Raw genomic sequence first — 25,482 nt, 5'->3', positions numbered from 1 at the left:
TGGACATAGCCACTGAGCAAACAGACACTTCAAGCATGTCTGTTACAGATACCACGAAATCTCCTGGACACAGTACAACTGACCTTGGGATCATTATTGCCACAGTTCGAGTTATTGAAACAACGACCGAGAAGTATGCAGGTCTTGGAGTTGTAACAGCAGAACAAACTGCTACAGTTGATGACTTCGCTACAACACCGCAACCAACAACAGCAGTTGTTACTTTCTCTGATACTGATACCACAGAAAGTACATTTGAGATTTTGGAAGCCACAACAACAACAGCAAGTCAAACTGCCGATCAAAAGTCCACATCAGAATCAGTGGAAGGTACTACTGCAGATAAGACTAAACCTGCTGAAAATCGTACCGTTACTCAAGTTATCCCGTCCGATATTACAGCGGATAGATATGTGAGCACCACTGGAATAGCAGAAACTCGTCCTTTTTCGACTGACGTAACTACAAGAGAAACTCTTCCAAGATATACTGAGGAACTCAGCTCATCACCGTCACTGCCACCAGTTGTGAAAACCACTTCAAAAGTAATTACTGAACCAGAAAGCGATCTATCAACTTTAGCCACAACTAAGGATAGCTATGCAACTACGTCCAATGACGTTGTTCAAACCGTAAAGCCAGAAGCGACTACTAAGGTCACAGAATCACCGAGAGTTTACACCACCGACAGTGAAATGGTTACAGAGACAATGAGATCAACAACAATTACTGATGAAGTTGTAATGGAAAAAACCACTAAGGAACAAGACACTTCCAGCATGTATGTTACAGATACCACAAAGTCTCCTGGACACAATACAACTGAACCTGAGATCATTATTGCCACAGTTCCAGTTGTTGAAACAACGACCGAGAAGGATGCAGGTCTTGGAGTTATAACAACAGAACAAACTACTACAGCTGACGACTTCATCACAGCCACAAAACCAACAGTGTTGCAGGAATCAAGCATTACTGCAGGTGTAACTGAGATATCCGAATTTGCAACAACAACAAGTCGCAGTATAGATCGAAGCACCTCACAGACACCTACAAGTGGTAGCGAGCTAATAACAAGAGCCACTGATGAAGGTTTAAAGACTTCGGTTGAAATGACAGTTGACGCGAATTTAGGCTCTACTGTTGTAGTGGTGGAAACCAGTAACGCTCGACACATTAGTTCCACAAAATCAACTGAACGTCCAGAAGCAGAAACCTCATTTAATTATGCAGTAAAGGACACTTCAGCATATGTTACTACAAGCGTGGTAAGAGCTCAAAGTCAGTCTATGTTAAGCAGCAGTGCTGACTTTTTTTCCCCTTCACCCGCAACATACAAAAGTACACATGACACCACATTTCAACCGCACATTACAGATACCAAAACAGACACAAAACTTTCATTGGCAATGACCAAAGGCATGACGTCTTCTTCCGCGACCCCAACAGAAGTGCAGGCTAGCACTACCGCCTCATTTACTGTCGATACAATTTCCACTAATCTGCCCTACTTAAACACAACTGATTTCCTATTGGATAATTCTACTACACCTTCATCGTTTTATCAAGGTAGAAAACGTACCGTCTTTGCTTGTGTTTAGAGTGCTATGTTTTATCATTCTTGTTGCTGCTTGATTGCATGGCTGTAGACTGTAGTGTTGTTTGCATATCTCTGCTCAATAGCTAAATGCATGTTATCTTTACACTTATCCAAACTCCGTGAATTAGATGGGACCGCCACTGCAACCAGAACAGCGCCACCAGTTGTCACTGTGACTGAACCAGCTGATTCATTTTCGAGTACAGTAACATCGGTCACCAACCCAGCTCCGGATACAACTGCAGTTATGACTACAAGAAAAGGTATTTTTGGAGAAGTAAGGAGAATGCGAAGGGTTGTAGTTGAAATGCTCGGAACCAAATTCGTTTTAAATGTTTAAGCTTGTTGGTGCTAGTGTTGGAATTAGATGAATTTGAAACATCTTACATAAGCAAAAAATGTAAAACACAAAATCATTTTGATACATTTACCATAGAATTAACCAGAAATTAATCAAACTTATGCTTCATTTATCACAAAATAGGCATGATTTAGGTTAATTGTCATTTTACTTGTACAATAACTGCAGCAATTTTCATTGTCGTCAAAACATCATCTTATTAAGTACGATGTTCATGTTGCATGGTAGTTTTTGTTGCATGATGTTGCATGATGGTTTCTTGTAGATGCGGAGACTGCAACAATTTTGACGATGAAACAGGATACTGTTTCCCAAGGTATCATTAGCTGGCCATCATCTGATACTGAAAGCATGGCTTATCGTACACAAAGCATTACGGGATATACTCACGCTATCCCCCTGAGTAAAGCAGCTTCATCCGAATTAACAGAACCCGAAGTATCTGTAACAAAAACTGACCCAGGAGCCAGAACAGCATTTAATTCAGATGTTACTACATTTACTTCACAATTCGGTATGACGACACAGAAAAATGTAGATGAAACTGAATCAACGCAATTTAATACTGAAACAGAAAATTTAGGTTTAAATGCAAGTTCCATATTAAAAACCAGTAGCACGGAAGCGTTTATACAAAGCACCAATCGTGACAGGGTTTCTGAAACAACAAGCATAGTGGAACTCAGGACGAACTCGGCAACCATTTCAAGTGAAGATGCCATATTTGGAACAGATACGGTTGCCAATCTCCCCGAAACACCAGCGCTGGGTCTAACCATTGAAACAACAGAGTTATTGTTTGGTGAAACCGACACAACAGAAAAAACGACTATCTTACTGGTACCAACGACAGATAGTTCAGTGCCGCACATCTCGAAGTCCACGGTACAGAAAAGTTTTGCAGCTAATATTGAAACCACGCCAATTGATGACATCGTCACCGCGACGAAACTTCACGAACCCTCCTTTGTTCCACCGAGTCCTACTACGCCCTACGAAGTCCCTTACTATGACACAACTATCGCATTAACAAACGCTCCTACCTTTGAAAACGTAGTAATAGAAATTGACATGCCCACCACCACCACGTCATCGAATATTAAAACAACATTGATCACATCAAGCAATGTCAGCGTAGATATAAAACCAAACTCTAAACCGAGGGAATCAACGATCTCTGTGTCCAGTCCAGCCAGTCTGACCGTCACTACTACGTACTCGCCAAACTTTAGACTCATAACGGTACTGAATTACACTAGTGGTGTTATGTACGACATGTCGATTAATTTAGACAGACCGCAAAATTCATCCATATTCCTCAGAGTGACCCCGCCAGGTAAGTGATAATGTAAATATGTGTAAGATCGTTTTGTATAGAGTACAAGTAAATAAGTTAAAGTAGATACATTTACCAAATGGTTGTGTGTCGTAAATGTTTATGACAACAAATAAGCTAAGTAGTTGCAAAAATTTTCCCAAGCTCACTTTGGTGGGTGTTTCTATTCTTTGAATATTTACTTTGTCTAGAGTTCTGCATGTCACGTGCATGTTTGTCATCGTTTAAAAAACGTCATGGTCATCGCATGCCAATCATTGTAAGAGTGTTACAGTCTGACCAAATCATTAGTTTTGCTTATTTCAAAACATACACCGTTTTCGATTTGTTATAGAGTATATATGTCTTGTATGTAATCAGTAAATTACCATTATAACGCTCATGTTCACGTAGCTGCATAATTTAGGTCGAGTGGGAAATCCTGATTCTGTTAGTGTGAGCAATGTCACCCTGATGGCTTTTACATTACATTGGGCTTTGGTGCCGGGTGCAGAGGTAAAACTCCAACACATCTTACTACTGAAGGTGACAGCAAGCATTTCATTACGTAGTACTTCATGAGATTGTTTGTTTCAGAGTTATGTGGTGCAAATTTTTGTGCCAAACCCGATCATCAGACGTGACACGGATAACATCCCAGGTTACCACCTCCGCGAGTTCCCAAATATTACAAATGACATTGTTCACATCACCGGGTTACAACCTGGAACGGTTTACATCATACGTCTCTTTGCTGTAACCGATGGCGCTAGAAGCGAATATGTACAGATCATGCAAGCCACAAGTTGGTTTTGTTTCATTTTCATTATCACGAAATATGAAAATATAATGGTAGATTTTTTTCGAGGCCTATTTAATTATAGAGCAGATATTATTACTTACTAACTTAGCATCGTTACCATTTTAAAGCTTTGTTGTTGCTGCTGCATTACAGAACCCAATCCTGTGTCTTTCCTCAACCTCACTGACGAGGGTGTCAGAAATATCACCGCGACTTTTGGGCCAGCGGAAGGAAATGTGGAATATTATAAACTAACAATTGCTCCACTTGCAAACATCAGCAACATCGTCGGCGAAATCGAGGTAACCGTAAAGTTTTCAACTGCTTCTAAGGAAAATTTTAACGCAGTTAGTTAACTTTGCAATGTGTTGGTTGTATTGTAATAAATGACACTTATAACCGTTGTAGCTATGCTTAAGGCTTGCACAAAAGCACTCAATTTTAATGTTAGGTTGACGAAGAAGATGTTGATAAATCGAAGACTGTAACTTTCACAAACCTCACTGAAGACACATTATACTTTGTCACTGCCACCGCCCATGTCCTGACTGAAACCAGTGATCCCAGATTCATTGCCCAAGCAAAGAGAGGTAGTGCTGTATGTCCGTAGTCGTTTGCATGCATCTCGTAGTATGAGTATCAAAATTATCACAGCATTTTTAATTAGTAATTTGAGTAAATGTCACTGGTTGAAGTCACTTAGTACCGCACTTACTCGGTTTCGGTGCAGTAGCTACGTGAGATACCTTCCTGTTTTGCAGAAGATCGAGTAGAGTTGTAGCTAACGTAGTTAACATTTCATTTTATTGTAACCTTGAATGATTGTATCGTTACATTGCATGGTTGTTGCATGATCTTGTCGTTTGTAGAACCACTGATTTCGAAACCTACAAGTTTACCGGAAGTCACAACGTCCTATGATATTACTTCCTTTCCGCCTCCACCGCCCACCCCGCCCCCACCTATACCAGATATAACTGTTCCTACCGCCCTTCCTGGTCCTTTGGAAACGACAGCAAACACAAGGATTCTATCCACTGTCGCTATTGATATGACCGAAGGAATAACTGACATGGAAACGACCAAGCCATCTTCATTGGATAACACTACGACGTTTAAAGTAGACATTGGAACTATAAAACCTGTTTCTACCACTTCAGATAAAGGTGTCACAGAGGAAGCAATTGGACCCCAAACCACTGGCGTAATTGACACAACTGTTATTACTGAACCAGAAGTAACAGTAATATATACCACACCACATTCAAAAATTTCAACAGAATCGGAAAGAAATCTGGAAGCAACCTCTGAGGTTGTGACTGATGATCTTGGTACTACAGTTACGGTATCCGCTGCAAGACCTGTCATTACAACACCTACTCCAGATAAAAGTACATCGCACTCCACAACTGTTTCGAACCCTCTTGCGGAACCACTGGAAACAACCATAAGCACAGAACTTTCAACCACTTCCACTGTAAATATGACAGACACGCAGACCAATGTAAACATCACCGAATCGCCTTCACCAGATGTCACTACGCCCGAATTAGAAATTGCTACAATAGATCCGGTCGCAACAACGTCAGACAGACATATCACAGCGGGAGGATTACGTCCTTCGACTGAAGCAACAGTGGAAACCCTCGTGGCTGAAACCGTTACAGTTATAGTCACCATCCCACATTCGGTTCCAACAACAGTCGATACAGCAGTCAGTGAAAATAGTAAAGAGTCAGTTACATATGCTGATGCTACTGAACTGACTTCGACTGCAGAAACTGCCGTGACCACCCTGTCCTCTGATGAAAGTACATCAGATTCCACGACTATTTCAACTTCGATGCCTCGTCCTACGAACACAACGACTCTGACAGAGCTTTCCACTTCTGAATTTGCCGACGAGACACAAACAGAAACTGCCACTCAAACGGAGAAAACTTCAACCACTGCTGCAACTGCTGAAACTTCCACAGCAGAGATTGTACCAGACAGCACAACTATATTCACCACCACCTATTCAGGAAACACAAGAGCAGATATCTCATTCACTGAAACCATTGCAACTCCTAAACCTTTTACGGCCGAAAATGAACCTGAATTCACAGAGGTAGTCACCAACTCACATGCAGACGTCATAACACAAGAAACAACAAGTACTAAAGTCACAACAGAGACTATAGACGAAGTTGATGTCACCTCAGAGATTGATTTAGCCGCAAAACCTGCCGCTTCTACTTTTTCCACTGATGAAACGTCAGGAAATTTCGCCACTGTTTCCACTACATTTTCAACCTCTGTGGAAACAACCAAAGCGGAAGATTTTTTGACAACTGGCGTCGTTAAAATGACACCGACAATTGACACCACAACCACGCTCGAAACTGAAATTGTTACCATGAAGCCCATCGTTACGACATCAGAGCAATATTCCACAGATTCTGGAGAAGGTTTGGAGAATACCAGCACTGTTGGGGTAACTAAAGGAACTTCCACGGTTCAAACTGTGCCAGAAGTCACAAAAGCAGTTCCTACCCCACAATCAGAAATCACATTGGAAGGTATTTCAGTCAAAGAAACTACGATGAAGTTTGTGACGCATGGCAATGTTGATGTTACTCCTGCAATGGGTTCAACAGAAAGATTAGCTCTATCGGGGCGTACAGAAATAATTACCACTTCACATACAGATGTTACAACACAAGATACAGCAAGTATTAATACCACTACAGAGGCAATAGATAAAGTTGATGTCACCTCAAGATTTGATTCGACAACAAAACCTGCCATTTCCACCCTTTCCTTTGATGAAACTTCATCATATCCTACTCCTACATCAGCTATGTTGCCAGATTCTGTGGAAACAACCAGAGCCCAAGATTTTTCGACAACTGGTGTCGTGAGTCCAACAACTGCTGTCGAAATAAGCAAACCGTTATTACCGGATGCGAGCACCAAACCCGCATTAGAAGTTAATACCATTAAACCTGTATCTACTACTTCAGATGAACATGGCGCAAATTCAGGAAAAACTCCTGAAACTACGGGCATATTGGGGACATCTACGGAAACTTCCACGGTTCAAACTGTGCCAGAGATCACAAAAATTATATCTACCTCACTGTCAGAAGTAACATCAGAAGGCATTTCAGTCGCAGAAACTACGATGAAGTTTGTTACGGACGATGATATGGATGTTAACACTAGAATGGTTTCAACTGAAAAATCAGTCATTTCAACATCGTTAGCTGATGAAACCACTAAGCCTGACTTGACTGCAGGAACCATTAGGACAACGCCTGAAACCTCCACCTCTAAAGCTGTACTTGGGCTTACAGAAATAATCACCACCTCACTTGCAGATGTCACAACACAAGATACAGCAAGTAATAATACCACTGCAGTGGCGATAGATAACGTTGATGTCACCTCAGGGTTTGATTCATCAGCAATAACTGCCATTTCTTCCATTTCCTCTGATGAAACTTCATCATATCCTACTCCTACATCAGCTATGTTGCCAGATTCTGTGGAAACAACCAGAGCCCAAGATTTTTCGACAACTGGCGTCGTAAATCCAACAACTGCTGCCGAAATAAGCAAACCGTTATTACCGGATGCGAGCACTAAACCCGGATTAGAAATTAATACCATAAAACCTGTATCTACTACTTCAGATGAACATGACACAGATTCAGGGAAAGCTCCCGAAACTACGGGTGTATTTGGGACATCTACGGAAACTTCCACGGTTCAAACTGTGCCAGAGATCACAAAAATAAAATCTACCCCACAGTCAGAAGTAACATCAGAAGGCATTTCAGTCGTAGAAACTACGATGAAGTTTGTTACGGACGATGATATGGATGTTAACACTAGAATGGTTTCAACTGAAAAATCAGTCATTTCAACGTCGTTAGCTGATGAAACCACTAAGCCTGATTTGACTGCAGGAACGATTGGGACAACGCCTGAACCCGCCACCTCTAAAACTATACCTGGGCTTGCAGAAATAATCACCACCTCATTTACTGACGTCACAACACAAGAGACAGCAAGTATTAATACCACTGCAGTGGCGGTAGATAAAGTTGATGTCACCTCAGGGTTTGATTTATCAGCAATAACTGCCATTTCTTCCATTTCCTCTGATGAAACTTCATCATACCCTACTCCTACATCAGCTATGTTGCCAGATTCTGTGGAAACAACCAGAGCCCAAGATTTTTCGACAACTGGCGTCGTGACTCCAACAACTGCTGCCGAAATAAGCAAACCGCTATTAACGGATGCGAGCACTAAACCCGCATTAGATATTAATACCATAAAACCTGTATCTACTACTTCAGATGAACATGACACAGATTCAGGGAAAGCTCCCGAAACTACGGGCATATTTGGGACATCTACGGAAACTTCCACGGTTCAAACTGTGCCAGAGATCACAAAAATAAAATCTACCCCACAGTCAGAAGTAACATCAGAAGGCATTTCAGTCTCAGAAACTACGATGAAGTTTGTTACGGACGATGATATGGATGTTAACACTAGAATGGTTTCAACTGAAAAATCAGTCATTTCAACATCGTTAGCTGATGAAACCACTCAGCCTGACTTGACTGCAGGTACCATTGGGACAACGCCTGAAACCTCCACCTCTAAAGCTGTCCCGGAGCTTACAGAAATAATCACCACCTCACTTGTAGATGTCACAACACTAGAGATAGCAAGTATTAATACCACTGCAGTGACGATAGATAAAGTTGATGTCACCTCAGGGTTTGATTTATCAGCAAAAACTGCCATTTCCTCCATTTCCTCTGATGAAACTTCATCATATCCTACTCCTACATCAGCTATGTTGCCAGATTTTGTGGAAACAACCAGAGCCCAAGATTTTTTTACAACTGGCGTCGTGAGTCCAACAACTGCTGCCGAAATAAGTAAACCGTTATTACCGGATACAAGCACTAAACCCGGATTAGAAATTAATACCATAAAACCTGTATCTACTACTTCAGATGAACATGACACAGATTCAGGGAAAGCTCCCGAAACTACGGGCGTATTTGGGACATCTACGGAAACTTCCACGGTTCAAACTGTGCCAGAGATCACAAAAATAAAATCTACCCTACAGTCAGAAGTAACATCAGAAGGCATTTCAGTCACAGAAACTACAATGAAGTTTGTTACGGACGATGATATGGATGTTAACACTAGAATGGTTTCAACTGAAAAATCAGTCATTTCAACATCGTTAGCTGATGAAACCACTCAGCCTGACTTGACTGCAGGAACCATTGGGACAACGCCTGAAACCTCCACCTCTAAAGCTGTCCCGGAGCTTACAGAAATAATCACCACCTCACTTGTAGATGTCACAACACAAGATACAGCAAGTAATAATACCACTGCAGTGGCGATAGATAAAGTTGATGTCACCTCAGGGTTTGATTCATCAGCAAAAACTGCCATTTCCTCCATTTCCTCTGATGAAACTTCATCATATCCTACTCCTACATCAGCTATGTTGCCAGATTCTGTGGAAACAACCAGAGCCCAAGATTTTTCGACAACTGGCGTCGTGACTCCAACAACTGCTGCCGAAATAAGCAAACCGTTATTACCGGATGCGAGCACTAAACCCGGATTAGAAATTAATACCATAAAACCTGTATCTACTACTTCAGATGAACATGACACAGATTCAGGGAAAGCTCCCGAAACTACGGGCATATTTGGGACATCTACGGAAACTTCCACGGTTCAAACTGTGCCAGAGATCACAAAAATAAAATCTACCCCACAGTCAGAAGTAACATCAGAAGGCACTTCAGTCTCAGAAACTACGATAAAGTTTGTTACGGACGATGATATGGATGTTAACACTAGAATGGTTTCAACTGAAAAATCAGTCATTTCAGCATCGTTAGCTGATGAAACCACTAAGCCTGACTTGACTGCAGGTACCATTGGGACAACGCCTGAAACCTCCACCTCTAAAGCTATACCAGGGCTTACAGAAATAATCACCACTTCACTGACTGACGTCACAACACAAGAGACATCAAGTATTGATACCACTGCAGTGGCGATAGATAAAGTTGATGTCACCTCAGGGTTTGATGAAACCTCATCATATCCTATCACCGCATCAGCTATATCGTCTAGCTCATTGGAGACAACAACAGCTAAAGACTTTTCGACAACTGGTGTCGCTGATGTGACTCTGACAGCTACTGCCGAAATAAGCCAACCATTTTCACCGGATATGAGCACTAAACCCGAAATAGAAATCGTTACTTTAAAACCTGTATCTATTACTTCAAGTAAGAATGACACCGATTCGGGAAAAGCTCCCGAAACTACTGGTACAGTTAGTACAACAGCAGAACTCTCCACGGATAAAACTGTACTCCAAAAAGTTACCACGTTGCATTCACAAACCTCGACTCCACAATCTACCGTTACCACCACGCCCTTTGGTGACTTAATATCATACTCCACAAATGATGAAATTCACCGTTCTACTGTGGGGATGCTTATTACACCACGGACAACATCTGATGAAGTTGATACATCTCAACAGCCAATTGCTGAAGTGACTAGCACGGCCACAATGAGCTCGACATCGTTTTCAGACACCACTGCTGCTGTTACTCTGCCTCTTGTTACGACTTCTGAGACCAACCAAACACGTAACACCAAACCTACAACTGAGGCTTGGTCGGGGGAAGTATCAACTTATCCCATTGATCGAGGTAAGGACAAAGTCCTAATGATAATTCCCTTTTAACAGCAATAGTGATAACTGATAAGGTACTTTAGTATTCGTGTTTTTGTGCATGATCATTTGTCATCTGTAAGTCAGGCATGAAGCAGAAATGATGTTGTAGTCAATGTTACGGGTTTTGGTTATATGCAATCATGTGTCACTTATCACTGTATAAGTCAGTAGATGCAATGTCAATGTTTCTCACATTGTACGCTGTATCTTCTCTCATCTAACATATTATTCAATCTTAGAATATTTCTTACTAATCATGCTCAGTTCACAGTTTAGGATTTTGCTTCCTGTTATGTGGTGCTTCATCGTAGAAAATAGGTTTCAAATTTCTCTTTCAATCCAGGTTTGGTTGCAAAAGTAAACAACGTTACACCAGTGACCGCAATAGTGACGTGGAACGCAGTGGAGGGTGAGTAAAACAACCTGTAAAATTTATGATATGAATGCAAGCGACAAGAAACAGCAAAGCATACTTTACTACAGGCGCTGAATCTTACGATGTTGAATACAAAAGTGAAACCGGATACTTGAGCGCAAACACGTCGATGACCGAGATAATGCTTCAACACCTCGAACCATCGACAACTTATAACGTGGTCGTATATGCTATTAAGGATGGCGATGTAATATTGGAGATTTCGCCTGAGGTTAACTTCACAACATGTACGTATGGGACATAGTGCGGGAAGAAAAATATACCTTTGCTTTCTGTATCTTTTTACCTCTGTATCTGTACCGAAACTATTACTAACTGCAAAACCTTTTTAAGCCTTTTTTTTCAAAACAGATCTCCTTAAATTTACTTTCATATTTCCATTTTACTGCCGTGATGTGCTGTCAAATACCTTATTCATTTTCAGTGAATGAACTCGGAGTAAACATTTTGGATGTTTGGTCCAACCCAGTTTCGGCCTACGTAACTTTTAAACCGTCCGATAACAACACTGAGAACTACATGGTTGCAATAGCCCCTGTCGCAAATCTGACCAATATCACAGATACCGTCTATCTGGAATACCAGGGAGCCGATGTGGTAAGTTGAGGCGGTCTTTAACCTTTTAAAATCCCTCAGTTGTTGAAGAGATCTTTCGCATTGTTGCTTTTCAACAGGTTTACAATGCTTCATTTATTGGGAATCTGACCCCTCAGACGCCGTACAGGTTCACAATAATAACCGTTGTCGTTGACGAAGAACTTGCGCCCAAATATGCTTACGTCGATACAAGTATGTTTTTTTGTGACGTTGCAAGTTTTCAATGATGAAAAATATTAAACAACTTTTTATACAGTGTTAGCAACAAAAAGAAAACGTAATAATGTGCTAATTTGATTATTTATAATGTAACAGTGTTACTTGATTTTTTTTAAATTTTTCTCTTAAAATGTATGTAAAATTATTCTGCTCAATTTTGCAGAGGATTTTGGAAAGCCCAGAAACGCATCATCGACCAAAGTTACACCTACGAGTTTTCAAATCAGGTGGAACCCGGTTCCTTTTGCACAAGTAAGTTTAAAAGAAATTCGGTTTTTCTAAGTAACCACTTCAACACTATATATTATATATATATATATTTGCACCGACAACTATTACGAGTGAATTTTGTATCCAGGGCTACATAATAGAGGTCTACGCCCCTCCCAACAGGAGAAAGCGAGGGGCAGAAGGCACACACGACCCTAATCTCGTCTTGGTTGGAAAGTATCAAGTATTTAACGACACTTTTGTCGCGATTGACAAACTCAAACCGGATATCAATTACACGATTCGGATATACGCTTTCGTAAACGGCTTTGTGTCCGGTCACTTTGAGCATTATGAAACCACAGGTTAATAAGTTAGTAACCTGACTGATTTACAACGTTTTAATGCCCAAGTGAACTAGTATTCGCTTAACATGTTTTCAGAATACCTTAGAAATAGTTACGGCTACAGTAGTGTTAATTTGCAAGTTGCAAATTTAGTGGTATTGCATGCCGTAGGTAACTGGATTATGAAAAAAATTACATCCATAACGTAACGTACTTTTTTGCTCAGAGTCCTTACTGACACCGGTTATCGATATCGTGGAGGTTACACCCACACAGTTAACAGTGCTGTTAACACCGACGAACAACACCGTTATATTCCATAGTGTTAAGATCGCTCCGAACGATAACGAAGGCAAAATCTTGCAAGAATTAAAGGTAAAAAACGTTTGAACTTAACGTTACAGCTCCACACCTGCCATCCACCCCCGCAAATAATTTATCTTTTCTTTACAGATTGAACCCAATGACGCTGATCCCAATGCCACTATTATTTTCGGCTTTATTTTAAAACCCGGAGTTGAGTACAGAGTGACGGCGATAAGTCATGTCGATGAAGCCGACAGTGAACCGTATGAAGTGACGACAACCACACGTAAGCAAATCTTCTGTCATTGGCGTTTTAACTCATTTATTATTTATCGAACCACGTTATATAAATAGTGATAAATACGTAGAAATTATCACCGTACTGAAATTTTTCAGCACTCCCAGAACCTCCTCTGCCAACTGGAAATATGATAACTGGACCAAACAACAGCATCATTGCAACCATCGATCCTGCTCCATTGCTGCCCTGGCAGTACGTCGTAAGGCTGCATCCGTTTAGTTCTCCAGATGAGACGAAGGAGATCATCATTGACAGTTCGCTTCCACTTCCGGACATCGTTTTCGAAGATCTTCAACCGGGTGAGCTCTATGAGGCTACGGCAGCTTCCATCATCAATGACGTGGAAGGACCCAGCGTTGAGCTTGGCAGTGTGAGCTTGCGTAAGTTACATTTATTTGTTCTTCTATATTGCTTGCATAACAGTGTATACGTTTTGAGTAGATACTTGAGTACTGTAGGATAAGATAAGGGGAGGATAAGGGAGAGCTTCCTACAAAAAAATTCTTAACGGGCAGGAAGCGTTTCATCAACGTTTGTTGCTCGAATATTTTTCTCTCATCTATCAACCAATTATCATAAGTTAGTAATCAGTTGCTAAAATATTAATTGTACAGCTCCAGATCCTGTGGCCAATATCGAGGTTCTGGGGAGGCCTCACGAAGCCGACATTATCTTCGACTCTCCCAAGGGCTACGTCGATACTTACGTCATAAGTGTGGCGTTTGCAAATGAGTCAAGCCGGTCAATTGTGAATGTCACCGCTTTCCCGTCAGATCCAGATCTTCCCTCGTTGAAAGAAGCCATCACCGCATTGATCGGGGGCTTGATGCCAAACACCAGCTATATGGGTTACGTAGTCGCGAAAAGCCAGGGAAAGCAAAGCGAAGAAAGTCGTTTCACCTTTACGACAGGTGCGGTAAACGTTGCAATTCCAATCAAACTTCTCATTACTGGTGTTGCGTTTGCAAAAAAAATATTTCCTGCTTATCCTTAGATTCTGACATCCCAGTTTTGCCAACCATCGTCAAATACGGCCAAGGAAATGTTTCTTTCAATATTGATGGCTTTGCGTACTACGCCTTTACGTATAACATCTCTGTGGTTACGTCATCGGATCCTGACGTCGTAGTTTCGTCGACAACCTTTCCGTCGTCATCAGAGGACCAATCGGTCACAATCAGTAACTTACAATTGGGCGATAAGTATATTGCCCGGGCATTCATGGTGCGAGATGACCGTCCAGATGATATTCACGAAATCGGAACCTTTGTCATGCGTAAGCGGCTATACATGAAACTACGTTTTAAAAACAGAATGTTCAACACTATAATCTATGCCAGATCAATTAAAGAGTAGGAGAGTTCCCGTAGCTATAACATTAGTCATAATGACGATTGTTCGTTTTCTGTGGTCTTCTTATTCCTACAAACTAACCTACTATTGCTGCCATTATTACTATTATTACATTATTACTAACTATTATTACTTATTATTATTACTTATTATTACTTATCTACTTATTACTAACTACTATTGCTGCCATTATTACCTACTATTGCTGCTGCCATGCTTTGTTAGTTTTTGCTTTAACTTCAAGCGTTGTTTTTCAGCTCCCGACAGAGTCGTTGGAGCAATCAGATTTGTTTCGTTTACTACTGCCACTATTGACACAAGTCCTTCAAGCGGTTACGTTCAGAAATTAAAGTAATTCTTTGTAAAAACTGCATTTTAGTTACAGTGACAGTTACACTCACAACACAGCATTTACACCACTGTGCAATTGCAATTCACAAAGATATTGTTATTTTACATATGACATACAGTACATGTTAGAAAAATAGAAACTACGTAATTCATGCCGCTTTTGCTTTGTAGCTTACTGTTAACAAGAATAAGCGATCTTGTGGTGGTTGTGAACGAATCTATCTCGGCTTCCTTCAGCCATACATTTACAGGACTTAAGCCAAGCGAGCTTTACCAGGGATACGTGATTGGTGAAAGCTTTGGAGTGATGGGACCAACTACAAACATTTCTTTTTCGACAGGTCTTTAACATAGCAACGTTGTCAATGTTAATTGTTCTTTATCGGTGAACTTAAACTTAACCTGCATACTTTTCACCGCAGTTACAATACCGCGACCGAACATAACATTCACCAACGACCCGGACATAATCTACGCACAGCCAAATTTCCCAGTACAGCGCTGGTTCTACTTGTACTTTTCATACGACCGGGACACCATTCTATCACAAACACGCGTGCTCGATGGCTTCACAAATTTCAGGACAGATCTCTTCACTGATCTTTCACCAGGAGAGAGATTTGTGGTGGTTGCTACCTCTGAAGTGGACACTTGGTATTCCGCTTCCCAGTTTATCGGTTACATAACAACTGGTGAGTTTAACGTTCGTCATTCAGTCATTACTATATTTGCCCTGTATCTGATAGCAATTCATAAAGTACAGCAGCTAATTGTATTTTTATGTTAAAACTTTATTGAATGGTAAGTAACTAACTGAAAATCGAATTGAATTAAAAGTTTAGTTGATCAGTAGTTTCATGATGTAAATCTGGAGATGATAATGACATTTAAGTAACTATATTTCACATGCAAATGCATTGTAGTTCCAAATATGGTAATACAAGCAACAACCCAAGTGAGCCCAAGTTCGATCACTGTCAACTTTATACAACCAACTGTGGGCAGGGTAGACGAATACAGGTATGCCCAAATTCAAAAGCAATTACTGTAAACTTTGTCATATGCGGGACAATTTTCAGAAAATAATAGCCTAACTAACTTTTAACTTACTAACAATTGTTTTTTTTTGGTATTTAAGGTTGAAGTTATTGAAAGATAACATTTCCATAGCAAATACGACAATACCAGCCAATACGTCTCTCTCACAACTTTCTGGGACTTTCTACGAATTGAACCCCGAAACCAGTTACCAGATACACATCCACTCAGTCAGCTACGGCAAGCTGAGTCTGCCTTACCAGCTAACAGCTAACACGATCGAGCTCCCCGCACCCCGCTTCGTCCTACCTCTTCTAAACTACCGACAACTGAAGGTTCAGGTGCTTCCCCACAATGAATACCGCGTCCCCTACCGAATTTATCTTTTTAATGATGAAACCGGTGAAATTTTTGGAATCGAAGAAGTGGAGGTGAGTTGATGTCATAATGATATCATTAAAAGCCTGCTTGTTGCTTTGTTGTAACACTTTTCTCATTTAGCCTGAAGAGTCGTTGGAAACCGCCATAGAAGGAGTATTTAACGACCTAACGCCGGGAGAAATTTTCAGCGGTTACGTAGTCGCCTATGTTGGAGATATCGAGGGTCCTCGTGCATATTTTGGACCAAACACAGTCGGTAAGTGTAATTATATTTGCAACCAACCTAATGTAAAACCTGTCAAGTAAAATCAACTGTCAATCAAAAGTCTTTTACACATGTTGCATCATTTTTCTTTAGGCCCTGTAGCAGTTAGCGATGGCGAAACAATTTCTAACGTCAGCTCGATCCGCATTACTTTTGCACCAGCAGAAGGCTCCGCTGATTCTTACTGGGTGTATATTACTAAGAAATTAGAGCCGCTTGCCATTATTTCAGTGAGTTACTCCATTTGTTTATCGTGTCTGTTGCATTGCATTCGTCTTACGTAATGCCACGTAAGGGTTAAATTTTAAACAAATATCTTGACCGATCGTTCTTAAATTGTAACGTATTTTCAAGCGAAGGGATATCATTAAGTTATATCGACTCGTAAGGATGCGACCAGGGTTCAATTACCAGTTGCTTTACCGTTGTAATACGCTTGAATGAACGTATGTACGTATGAACATACGTATACGTATGAGCCATTTTCAACAGTTTCAATTTCTAGCAAACCAATATCAAAAAATAATAATCCAAATAAAAAAACGTGGGTCTCATTCGTGATCAACTTGCTTAACGACAAGCTCGGTAACCAAGGTTCGAGCAGATAGGAGTCATCGCCTACTATAAGTCGTGCAAAGACTTTCCTCAGGCGGAGAATGCAGATTCTGATACTCTACCGTTTTGTCTATTTTCAGCAAGAGACTGTAACCTCAGCGCCCGGGCATCGAAGCTACAGCCACCTTTTTGAGGGGCTAGAACCTATGCAGAAGTACACTGTTAACGTGGTCACCCAGCGTCGTGGAATGCACAGTGACGCAGCAATTTTCGGAACTTCTACAAGTATGTTTTGATTTCCTGGTGTTAGAAACGCAGTAGTTTCACTAACATCGTTGTTGTGCTTGTATACTAGAATACGTGAATAAAAAGTCGTGTATATGCTTCTAATTATTACACAGTTATTTTATGTAAAGATTACATTTCACCGTACTTTCAACAGTTGTTCCACTACCGCCAACTGGTGTCGTAAACGTTACGAGAGACAATCTTGTCACGGTGAAACTTGACCCTATCACCCGCGTACCGGTCACCAGCTACGTAGTGTACCTTGCACTGGCCGATAGTCCAGACAACTATGTTCGTGAAATGGAGATACCGCACAGCGATGAACCGTATATTGAGTTTGACAAGTTGACTTCTGGTGCTACTTATAGAGTGCAAGCGATATCGAAAATTGACGACCTTAAGAGCGTGAAAGGACTCATTGGTGACGTTACACTCTGTAAGTTGTCTTGTTTCTGGATTTGGAACGAACATTTGTTACTTTTGCAATTCTGTGTTGATTTGTAATGTGCCTAATTTAACCATGTTTTATTAATTTTGATGGCTTCAGTACTAGAATAAGTAAGTTTAACTTTTGTTTGCGGCTTACATTGAAACTGTATTGAAAGTTTCAGCACTTTCAATGTACAAGCGTGTTAATGGTAAAATATGTAAACCAAACTTTTTTCGCATGTTATTTTGTATTTTAGCAATTTAAAAAAGTATATCAAAATACTTAAACTTTCCAGACCCGGGTAAAGTGGAGCCGGAGGTAAATGCGGAAGTAATAACCGCCGATCTCAGCTTCTCTCCTCCTCCAGGAGTGTCGGATACTTTCGTCATAATTCTGTTCAAGAAAGATGATCCCACTGTTGAAGTTGGAAGACTCACCGTCCGGAACACACTGTGTGAGCTGGCCCCTTTCTTCCATTTGGAGTTCAAAGATCTCCTTCCGGACACTGAATACATCGGCACAGCGGTGGCTGCAAGTGGGGCAAAGTTTGGGCAAACGACAAGCTTCCAACTGAGGACTGGTATGTGGGCTGCGTGCGGCCTGTTGCTTTTTATAAATTCTTAGACTTAAATGTTATCGGTGCCAATACGCATAAGTTTGTGAATCAACTTAACTGGTTTCATTGTGGTAACTCCTGCTCACTATTGACTTTCTTAACTTGAGTATTGAAAAATTTTCTTTGTTAAACTTTGAAAATTTAACAATCTCTTCTATTTCGTCACAGACAAACCACCCTCTCCCGACCTAATCATCGGAGAACCCGAAGGGCAAAGCGTCAACATTACAGTCATCCTCTTTGAAGATCCTGAAGCAGTTGAAATGATCGATCACTATCACGTCGTGCTGCGTCCTATCGATGAAGATCTTCCGCAGAAGGATATAAAGGTTCCGGGAACGAATAGACCTCCTTTGGCAATGTAGGTTTACGGAGAAATACTTTCCTCATTTTTGCAACGATTACAACGTCTGCGCTTTCTATAACGTACATATGTCACGTTATTTTAGTTGGTATGGTATTCATGTGTTTATTCCCGAAATAAGGAAAATCTTTTCGCGACTTAAACGTGATTTAGTTCCACCTGTCGAACCCGGGTTACCGTGTTTGCTTGTGTGCATTTCGCGGTAGATGATTGTGTTTTGATTTGTTGTTTTATTGGTTTTTATATTACTTTATCAAATTGTGCGCTATATTCAGCAGAATCGCCTCACATCAAAGAGCGTTGTTAATATCTTGCTTGTGAGTTTTTTTGTTTTTTCCTGCTAGTTTCACTGACTTGAGTTATGGAGAGGAATACACGGTGTGGGCTTCATCTGTTGTTTCGGGCGTCGAGGGTGATTTGAAAACTTACGAAACTGTTGTAATCCGTAAGTTTAATAAAAAAAATTGTAAATCCTGTAACCAACCTTAGATTATAATTTTTAAATATAACGCTCCTAAATATAAAAAGACCACAACACAACAATAACAAAAATTTACCCGACCTAACCGAAGGTATAACGTTTTCTCTTAGCACCCGCTCCTGTGCTGGTTGGTGTCGCTGAAGAAGGCGAATCGAACTTGACTTACACATTCGAGCGATCACCAGGCGTGGTTGACTTCTACTATGTCTACCTCCTTGCTGATAATGACAGCGAGATTATTGCAAGATCAAATGTGGTGAGCAACTGAATGAATTTGGTTTTTAACTTTGCCGAAGTTATCAGAAAGAACGTCCAAGGAAATTGTTTGAGCATGGGTTTGCTGTTTGTGGGAACACTTATAGTTCTCTAGAACAATATTAGCGAAAGGTGCTCTGAGAGAGTTTGATACACTACTTGAATGATTTTGCACAAAACTTCAATAACTGCAATCGTCAGGTCGAACCAGTTGATGGTAGCACATCATTCGATGTCTTCTTCGATGAGTTGCAACATAGCACAAACTATACCGCCTACGTTGTACCGATCAGTCATGAGGTGCAAGGACTAACTACAACATTCCAAGCCACGACCAGTAAGTAAACGTAACATTACCCATTAAATAACAGCTCTTATTTTTCTGATACCGAAAGCTGTTCTTAAGAATGGTGGAATATTCTTACATGTTTGCATAAACGTTCTAAGTCAGAGAAATTACGGGCGGGTGTAAGAACTTTATTAATATATTTTAGGCCATGTTGAACTTTATACTTGTATCGAAAGTTATTAAAACCTAAAACCGTAACGTCATTTTCCTAAATTATAACAACAATGATTTAAAGAAAAACGAAAGCGTGGGCCTGGCGAAGTGATAGTAACTCCAGAAAACACAATCATTGTTCGAATGGATAAACCTGACCCCAAATACGAGGGATACCGGATTCAGCTGATAAGAGCGAACGACTCAATGTCTATGGACGTAAAGAGGATAAACACATCAGATGATCCTATGGAGGTAAGCTGTTCTGTTCATTCCGTCACTAGTGAGTTATTTGGGATTGGATATTTTCCTTTTCATTATTTTTGATCGAAAATATCAGGTGGAATTTGTATCTGGCCTCACACCCGGACAAAACTACACAGTTCGCTACTTTCTCGTGGAAGGGGGGGAGGCGGTCCCATCTAGAAAGCTAGATTACGCAGTATTGCGTAAGTACTTGACAGCACTTTTGCACTTCAAGATAAAAGCGCTGCTTGTGCGCTCTCAAATTGTTCTCAAAGACTGCATCCAAAAAGGTTGAACGCCTTTGTATTTTCAAAGGTCCCAACCGCGTTTTCAACGCGACTTCTAACACCACATTCGAGGATTTATCTGTGAGTTTTCTGCCACCGACTGGAATCTACGATTCCTTCCGTGTGTATATTGTCCCGGTTTATGACCCTTATTACGTCAAGGACGAAGCAGTGATTCAGATCGATGACGTAAATGAAAATGGAACAGTAAGTGAAGTATACTGTCTTTAGGTTTCATTCTATTTTTGCAACAATTTTCGTGTACGAGATTATGGCTGGTTATCGGATAAAGTTGCCGTAACTTTATTATTGTTGAGCTAAAAGTGCTTTGTTGTTATCTTTGTGGTGGCTGAAAGTAATTCTTTACCAATAGCGTTTTTATTTTGACAGTAGCCTAGGGTTAACATTACCAGCACTGAGTCATTAGTCTTTTATACTTTTCTTAAACTTCAACAGTTTGAGTGGGAATTCAAAGGATCGGTTTTCGCCAACACGTCTTACAAAATCGTCATCCTTACAAAATCATATGATAAAGAAAGCGCGCCTACGGTGTCCTTTGCCGAAACAAGTAAGATCCCCATGATCAAGTATGATATGATCCAGAAGTATGATATGATATGACCCAGTATGATCAAACGATGTTGTTTTGTTATTTTATCGCCCAAGTAGAAAACATCACTAGCAACTAAAAAATTTGTACCATTTTTTGCTTATTGAACATTTTTGCTATCTTTTTTTCTTCTTACGATCACGTCATTGAAAGCTGTTTTTCGAACAAAATATCTGTAATAAGCCCTTTGTTGATAGAACCTCTACCTCCAATCGGCAACGGAAACGTCACAGTAGTCGGACCAACGGACGTGCAAGTAATTCTGGAGGCGGACTTTATAGATGAACATAGCAGTGTTGCGTTCGAAATCGCCACCACCAGGCGACCTGTTACCATAGTGGGCGAGTACATTTTCGAACGCAACGTGACCTTCACAATCTTCAAGCATACTTTCGCCGATCTCACTCCGGGAGAGAGTTACCTCGTCAACGCACTTGCACGCAACATCTTGACATCCGGGATCGCGAGAGGACGCGAAGCAGAGAGCAGGAGGGAAACACTTGGAATCGCTCATCTTCGTATGTCCAGTGTCTTTCATCATTTTTCAATTTTTCCTCAGTAAAATTACACCTCAAATTTCAAAGCTAATTCTTTGAGATAAAGCTCAGATCATAACAGATTTATTTTTAATGTTTTTTTTGTGCTAAATGAAATAAATTTTTAATAAATAAATTTTTTGCAAATTTCAGCTCCAGCTCCAGTCATGTATGGCAACGTGTTCATCGGAGCAGACAACGCGACACTTGACTTCACAGAAGCTTCTGGTAGAGTGGCTTATTATGAAGTCAAGCTTGTGCAAGCGAACGACACATCAGTCGTAAGTTTACCATTAATTTGATTTAGTTAGAAAGTGTAGACATGAATGGTCTGTTGTAGAGTGTAGACATGAAGTGTATGACATCTTTAAAAAATACAGATGTTTAGTTTGTTTCAAAAACAACAAGTTCTGTTCTGATCACATTTCTGGGAGATAAACTCATGCATGTTTACTGCAGCTACTGGGCACTTACAACAGAACGGCTACCGACTTCTTCGAAACTCACGAAAGTCTCATAGTTGCGAGCAACAATAATCTTCTACCCTCGCACACTTATACTTTTTACATCACATCGATTTCAGAGGCTGGCCGTAGGTCGAAAGAAGCTTCCATCAGCGCTGAAATACGTAAGTCATTAGTCTTGATTCAATTCCAGAATTATCAATCGCTTTGTTTCTAGAATCTAGAATCAAGCTATCGCAATATTTTATTCCGCTGGAATGGCGCACTGCCAAGCCACTATTAGTTGCCACTCCATTGCATTTCTTTGTTTTTCAGCGGAACCTCCCTTAGCTGAGATCGAGGCTATCAACGTACACCGCACAACTGCAACGATTACACTGAAAGACGACAACCTCTCGGCGGTTGACAACTTTATCGTCGAGTTATCACGGTTGCTATACTAGAAATATTGATAAAGTCACAAAACTTTTCTTTCAAGCTGTTATTAACTTTTGATTTTTCATACTTGTCGCAGCCTGAACGTCGTCAGAGTTGACATACCGAACGATGGACGCTCACTTGACGCAGTCTTCACCGGTCTAACACCAGGAGCCTCTTACCAAGTAACTGTACGCACAGAAATCAACACGATTTTCGGACAACAAAGTGAACCGCAATACGTCGATATACGTAAGCCTTGAATAGTATCTTTAACTCTAATATACATTTTAATATATCGGTACACTATGCACGTACACATACAATAACGATGAGTGCAGATCTGCCACAAATATGGTCTTATAATCCACCAAACCAGTCAAAACAATTCTGTTTTTTCGTACGTAATTATGTTTTGTGGACTAGTGGTATATTTAACAGCAGTTTTAGGCATGCATTATATTGTGAAATTACAAAAAGGCCAACTGAAGTAATTGCGTTATAAAAGTATCAAATGGGTTTTATTTTTTGCGCAGGTCCAGCAGTGGTGTCAGTACTAAGCGAGGATGTCACAACCAGGAAAGTACAATGCACTTTTGCTAAAGGAGAAGGATTTGCAGACTACTACAGGTGCAGACAATCTACTACCAGTCAAAATTAACGTTTATTTAATTAAGTTAGGCTAAGCTCCAAGAAATTTGCAGATTCCAAAAGTGAGTTTATCATTGATAGTTGCGCAGAATTTAGTTGTATTTTTCTTAATCGGTAGCTGATAACCAAAAATGGTTTGCACAATTATTTCCATTTTTCAATTTTTACTGATTCCTTTTCCCGATAGAGTTAACCTCCTCACAGATAGCGGATCCATCTTTGATTTTGCAACAATATTGGAAACAGGCCAACCGTCTTATGATGTCCAGTTCACCCGCGACATAGCCCCATCCACCGAGTATTCTATCTCCATAACTCCATACAGTAATGGAGTTATGGGGCCTGAATTTACAATCTTCGCAACTACAAGTAAGTAGGAATTCACAGAAACATAAAGCCTGTCGATCATGAAAATTATAGTAACCTAATTATGTGCGTTCACTTTTTTACAAACTAGTATTAATTTTTAACCTCATTTATTTTTACGAGTCGATCAGTAGATACTTCTGGTTTACATTAAGCAACGATATCGTGAGAGATCTTCAGTTTGAAATATATCGGATATATTATTGATAAGCGACTGAAGATACCCTCTGGGTGAAATATACCGCTCTGTGCATGAAATACTTTCAATTTAATGTTTCCCTTGGCAAAGGATGTCGTGATTGTGATAATCACGCACAAACTATTAACTGTAAAATAGTAAATTTTAATTAAGCATCTTTCAATAGGTGCAATCCCCGCGCCGATTGGTGAGGTTTCAACTACAAATTCAAGCATCACAGTGACGCTTTCTGTACCTGAGGAGCCTGTGGACATAGTGAGGTACAGTACTTAATGCCAGTCGGGACTTAAGTCACTGAGAGAGCCTCCTTGGTCGGCTCATCAGTTGTACTGAGGTGGTTCAGAAAATTTTTGTTGTTAGATTTGTAGCTTACACAACGTTCTACGTTAGATTTCAGTTGCAGTCGTTGAATTCATTTGAGGTTTTGCCGAGAGTGGAGCTCCCTGGGCCGACTGCGTTCTTCAGCTCGGCAGAGCACGGGTTGAAACCAGGTCACACTTACCAGATCACCGTTCGTTACATCGTGAACAACGTGGAAGGTCCCTCTGAGCAACTTATCGACACTTTGAGTAAGACAAATTATGGATGATTTGTGCCATGCGTAGTGAATGTTTTACCAATATGTCTGGTATGTTCTCATCACTTTGTGTAGACGTTTTACTGTGATACGTCATCGCAATGTCTGTTGTGTTTAGTTGTCGTTTGATGTGCTAGCAATTCAGACTTGGTCAACAAATTAAATAACGCCCCATTTTTTCACTCGACTCTCGTGTCTCATCTCTGTACGGAGACAGACATAAATAAACAATGATGACAATTTCAAAGCCGATGACTTGCAATCCTTAACTATCTGTTATATTCTTTTTAGTTCCAAATGCGGCAGTGGACGCCACAGTGGAACCCGGAGTAACGTCAACGGACGTTACGTTCAATCCAGCGGTTGGATACGTGGACTATTACAACGTCACAATCGCGACAAATGTCCAACCCGAAATTGTATTGGACACGGTCACCGTTTACCCGCCATTCGGTAATTGAATGAAATGCGGTTACGAAGTAATGTTTTCACGGGCATGAGTCAGACAAATTGCCGCAGGCAAATTGTAATCATGCCGTCATGTAATTGACAAAGTACTACTATTTTTAAAATGGTCCAGTCGAAGCGTTCACCAACAACTTATGCAGAACTTAATTTGCAGACAAGATAGAATGAACGTCTTGGTAATTATAACGATAACAATTAACTTATTTTGCTCCTGTGCAAAAGGTAGCGTGAACTACAGAGGTGAGTATATTCCGAAATATTAAAAGCTCGCCAAAAAACAAGAAAGAACTGTATACGCTGATATTCATGGTCGATTGCAAAAGTTAGGATTTATTTAAGTATATACTTTGACGGGTACATGCCTTATGCAGATAAGGCCGACATCAAAGTTACATTGAAACGGGGATTAGAACCCAACGGAAATTATGTGGCTCAGATTATCTCAGCAAGTCGGAACAAGAGAAACACCTCACCACTGATTTCAGTTGATTTATGTGA

General features: G+C 40.5%; 1 protein-coding gene across 1 annotated transcript in view; it reads left to right on the top strand.

Annotated features, from left to right (window-relative positions):
• Window positions 1-25,482, top strand: part of LOC143459746 (uncharacterized) — a 96,713-nt gene that overhangs the window by 32,086 nt on the left and 39,145 nt on the right. The window contains exons 50-95 of the mRNA XM_076957008.1: window positions 1,729-1,863; window positions 3,704-3,792; window positions 3,874-4,081; window positions 4,232-4,380; window positions 4,530-4,668; window positions 4,948-10,842; window positions 11,212-11,277; window positions 11,352-11,531; window positions 11,729-11,901; window positions 11,979-12,093; window positions 12,284-12,372; window positions 12,479-12,695; window positions 12,904-13,052; window positions 13,131-13,269; window positions 13,380-13,664; window positions 13,899-14,195; window positions 14,279-14,560; window positions 14,895-14,988; window positions 15,160-15,329; window positions 15,411-15,680; window positions 15,912-16,008; window positions 16,127-16,457; window positions 16,528-16,663; window positions 16,766-16,902; window positions 17,368-17,512; window positions 17,670-17,951; window positions 18,241-18,525; window positions 18,730-18,922; window positions 19,270-19,370; window positions 19,517-19,662; window positions 19,863-19,998; window positions 20,246-20,418; window positions 20,504-20,612; window positions 20,725-20,903; window positions 21,153-21,264; window positions 21,504-21,824; window positions 21,996-22,123; window positions 22,302-22,470; window positions 22,622-22,736; window positions 22,821-22,975; window positions 23,260-23,353; window positions 23,562-23,743; window positions 24,106-24,199; window positions 24,330-24,508; window positions 24,808-24,969; window positions 25,356-25,478. Of these exons, the coding sequence (XP_076813123.1) occupies window positions 1,729-1,863; window positions 3,704-3,792; window positions 3,874-4,081; window positions 4,232-4,380; window positions 4,530-4,668; window positions 4,948-10,842; window positions 11,212-11,277; window positions 11,352-11,531; window positions 11,729-11,901; window positions 11,979-12,093; window positions 12,284-12,372; window positions 12,479-12,695; window positions 12,904-13,052; window positions 13,131-13,269; window positions 13,380-13,664; window positions 13,899-14,195; window positions 14,279-14,560; window positions 14,895-14,988; window positions 15,160-15,329; window positions 15,411-15,680; window positions 15,912-16,008; window positions 16,127-16,457; window positions 16,528-16,663; window positions 16,766-16,902; window positions 17,368-17,512; window positions 17,670-17,951; window positions 18,241-18,525; window positions 18,730-18,922; window positions 19,270-19,370; window positions 19,517-19,662; window positions 19,863-19,998; window positions 20,246-20,418; window positions 20,504-20,612; window positions 20,725-20,903; window positions 21,153-21,264; window positions 21,504-21,824; window positions 21,996-22,123; window positions 22,302-22,470; window positions 22,622-22,736; window positions 22,821-22,975; window positions 23,260-23,353; window positions 23,562-23,743; window positions 24,106-24,199; window positions 24,330-24,508; window positions 24,808-24,969; window positions 25,356-25,478 (13,425 nt within the window). The remainder of the gene's footprint in view (window positions 1-1,728; window positions 1,864-3,703; window positions 3,793-3,873; window positions 4,082-4,231; window positions 4,381-4,529; window positions 4,669-4,947; window positions 10,843-11,211; window positions 11,278-11,351; window positions 11,532-11,728; window positions 11,902-11,978; window positions 12,094-12,283; window positions 12,373-12,478; window positions 12,696-12,903; window positions 13,053-13,130; window positions 13,270-13,379; window positions 13,665-13,898; window positions 14,196-14,278; window positions 14,561-14,894; window positions 14,989-15,159; window positions 15,330-15,410; window positions 15,681-15,911; window positions 16,009-16,126; window positions 16,458-16,527; window positions 16,664-16,765; window positions 16,903-17,367; window positions 17,513-17,669; window positions 17,952-18,240; window positions 18,526-18,729; window positions 18,923-19,269; window positions 19,371-19,516; window positions 19,663-19,862; window positions 19,999-20,245; window positions 20,419-20,503; window positions 20,613-20,724; window positions 20,904-21,152; window positions 21,265-21,503; window positions 21,825-21,995; window positions 22,124-22,301; window positions 22,471-22,621; window positions 22,737-22,820; window positions 22,976-23,259; window positions 23,354-23,561; window positions 23,744-24,105; window positions 24,200-24,329; window positions 24,509-24,807; window positions 24,970-25,355; window positions 25,479-25,482) is intronic.

The sequence above is a fragment of the Clavelina lepadiformis genome, chromosome 5, assembly GCF_947623445.1.
Source record: "Clavelina lepadiformis chromosome 5, kaClaLepa1.1, whole genome shotgun sequence".
Taxonomy (NCBI): domain Eukaryota; kingdom Metazoa; phylum Chordata; class Ascidiacea; order Aplousobranchia; family Clavelinidae; genus Clavelina; species Clavelina lepadiformis.
Note: the sequence above shows the minus strand (reverse complement) of the source record. Positions and strands in the feature narration are given on the sequence as shown.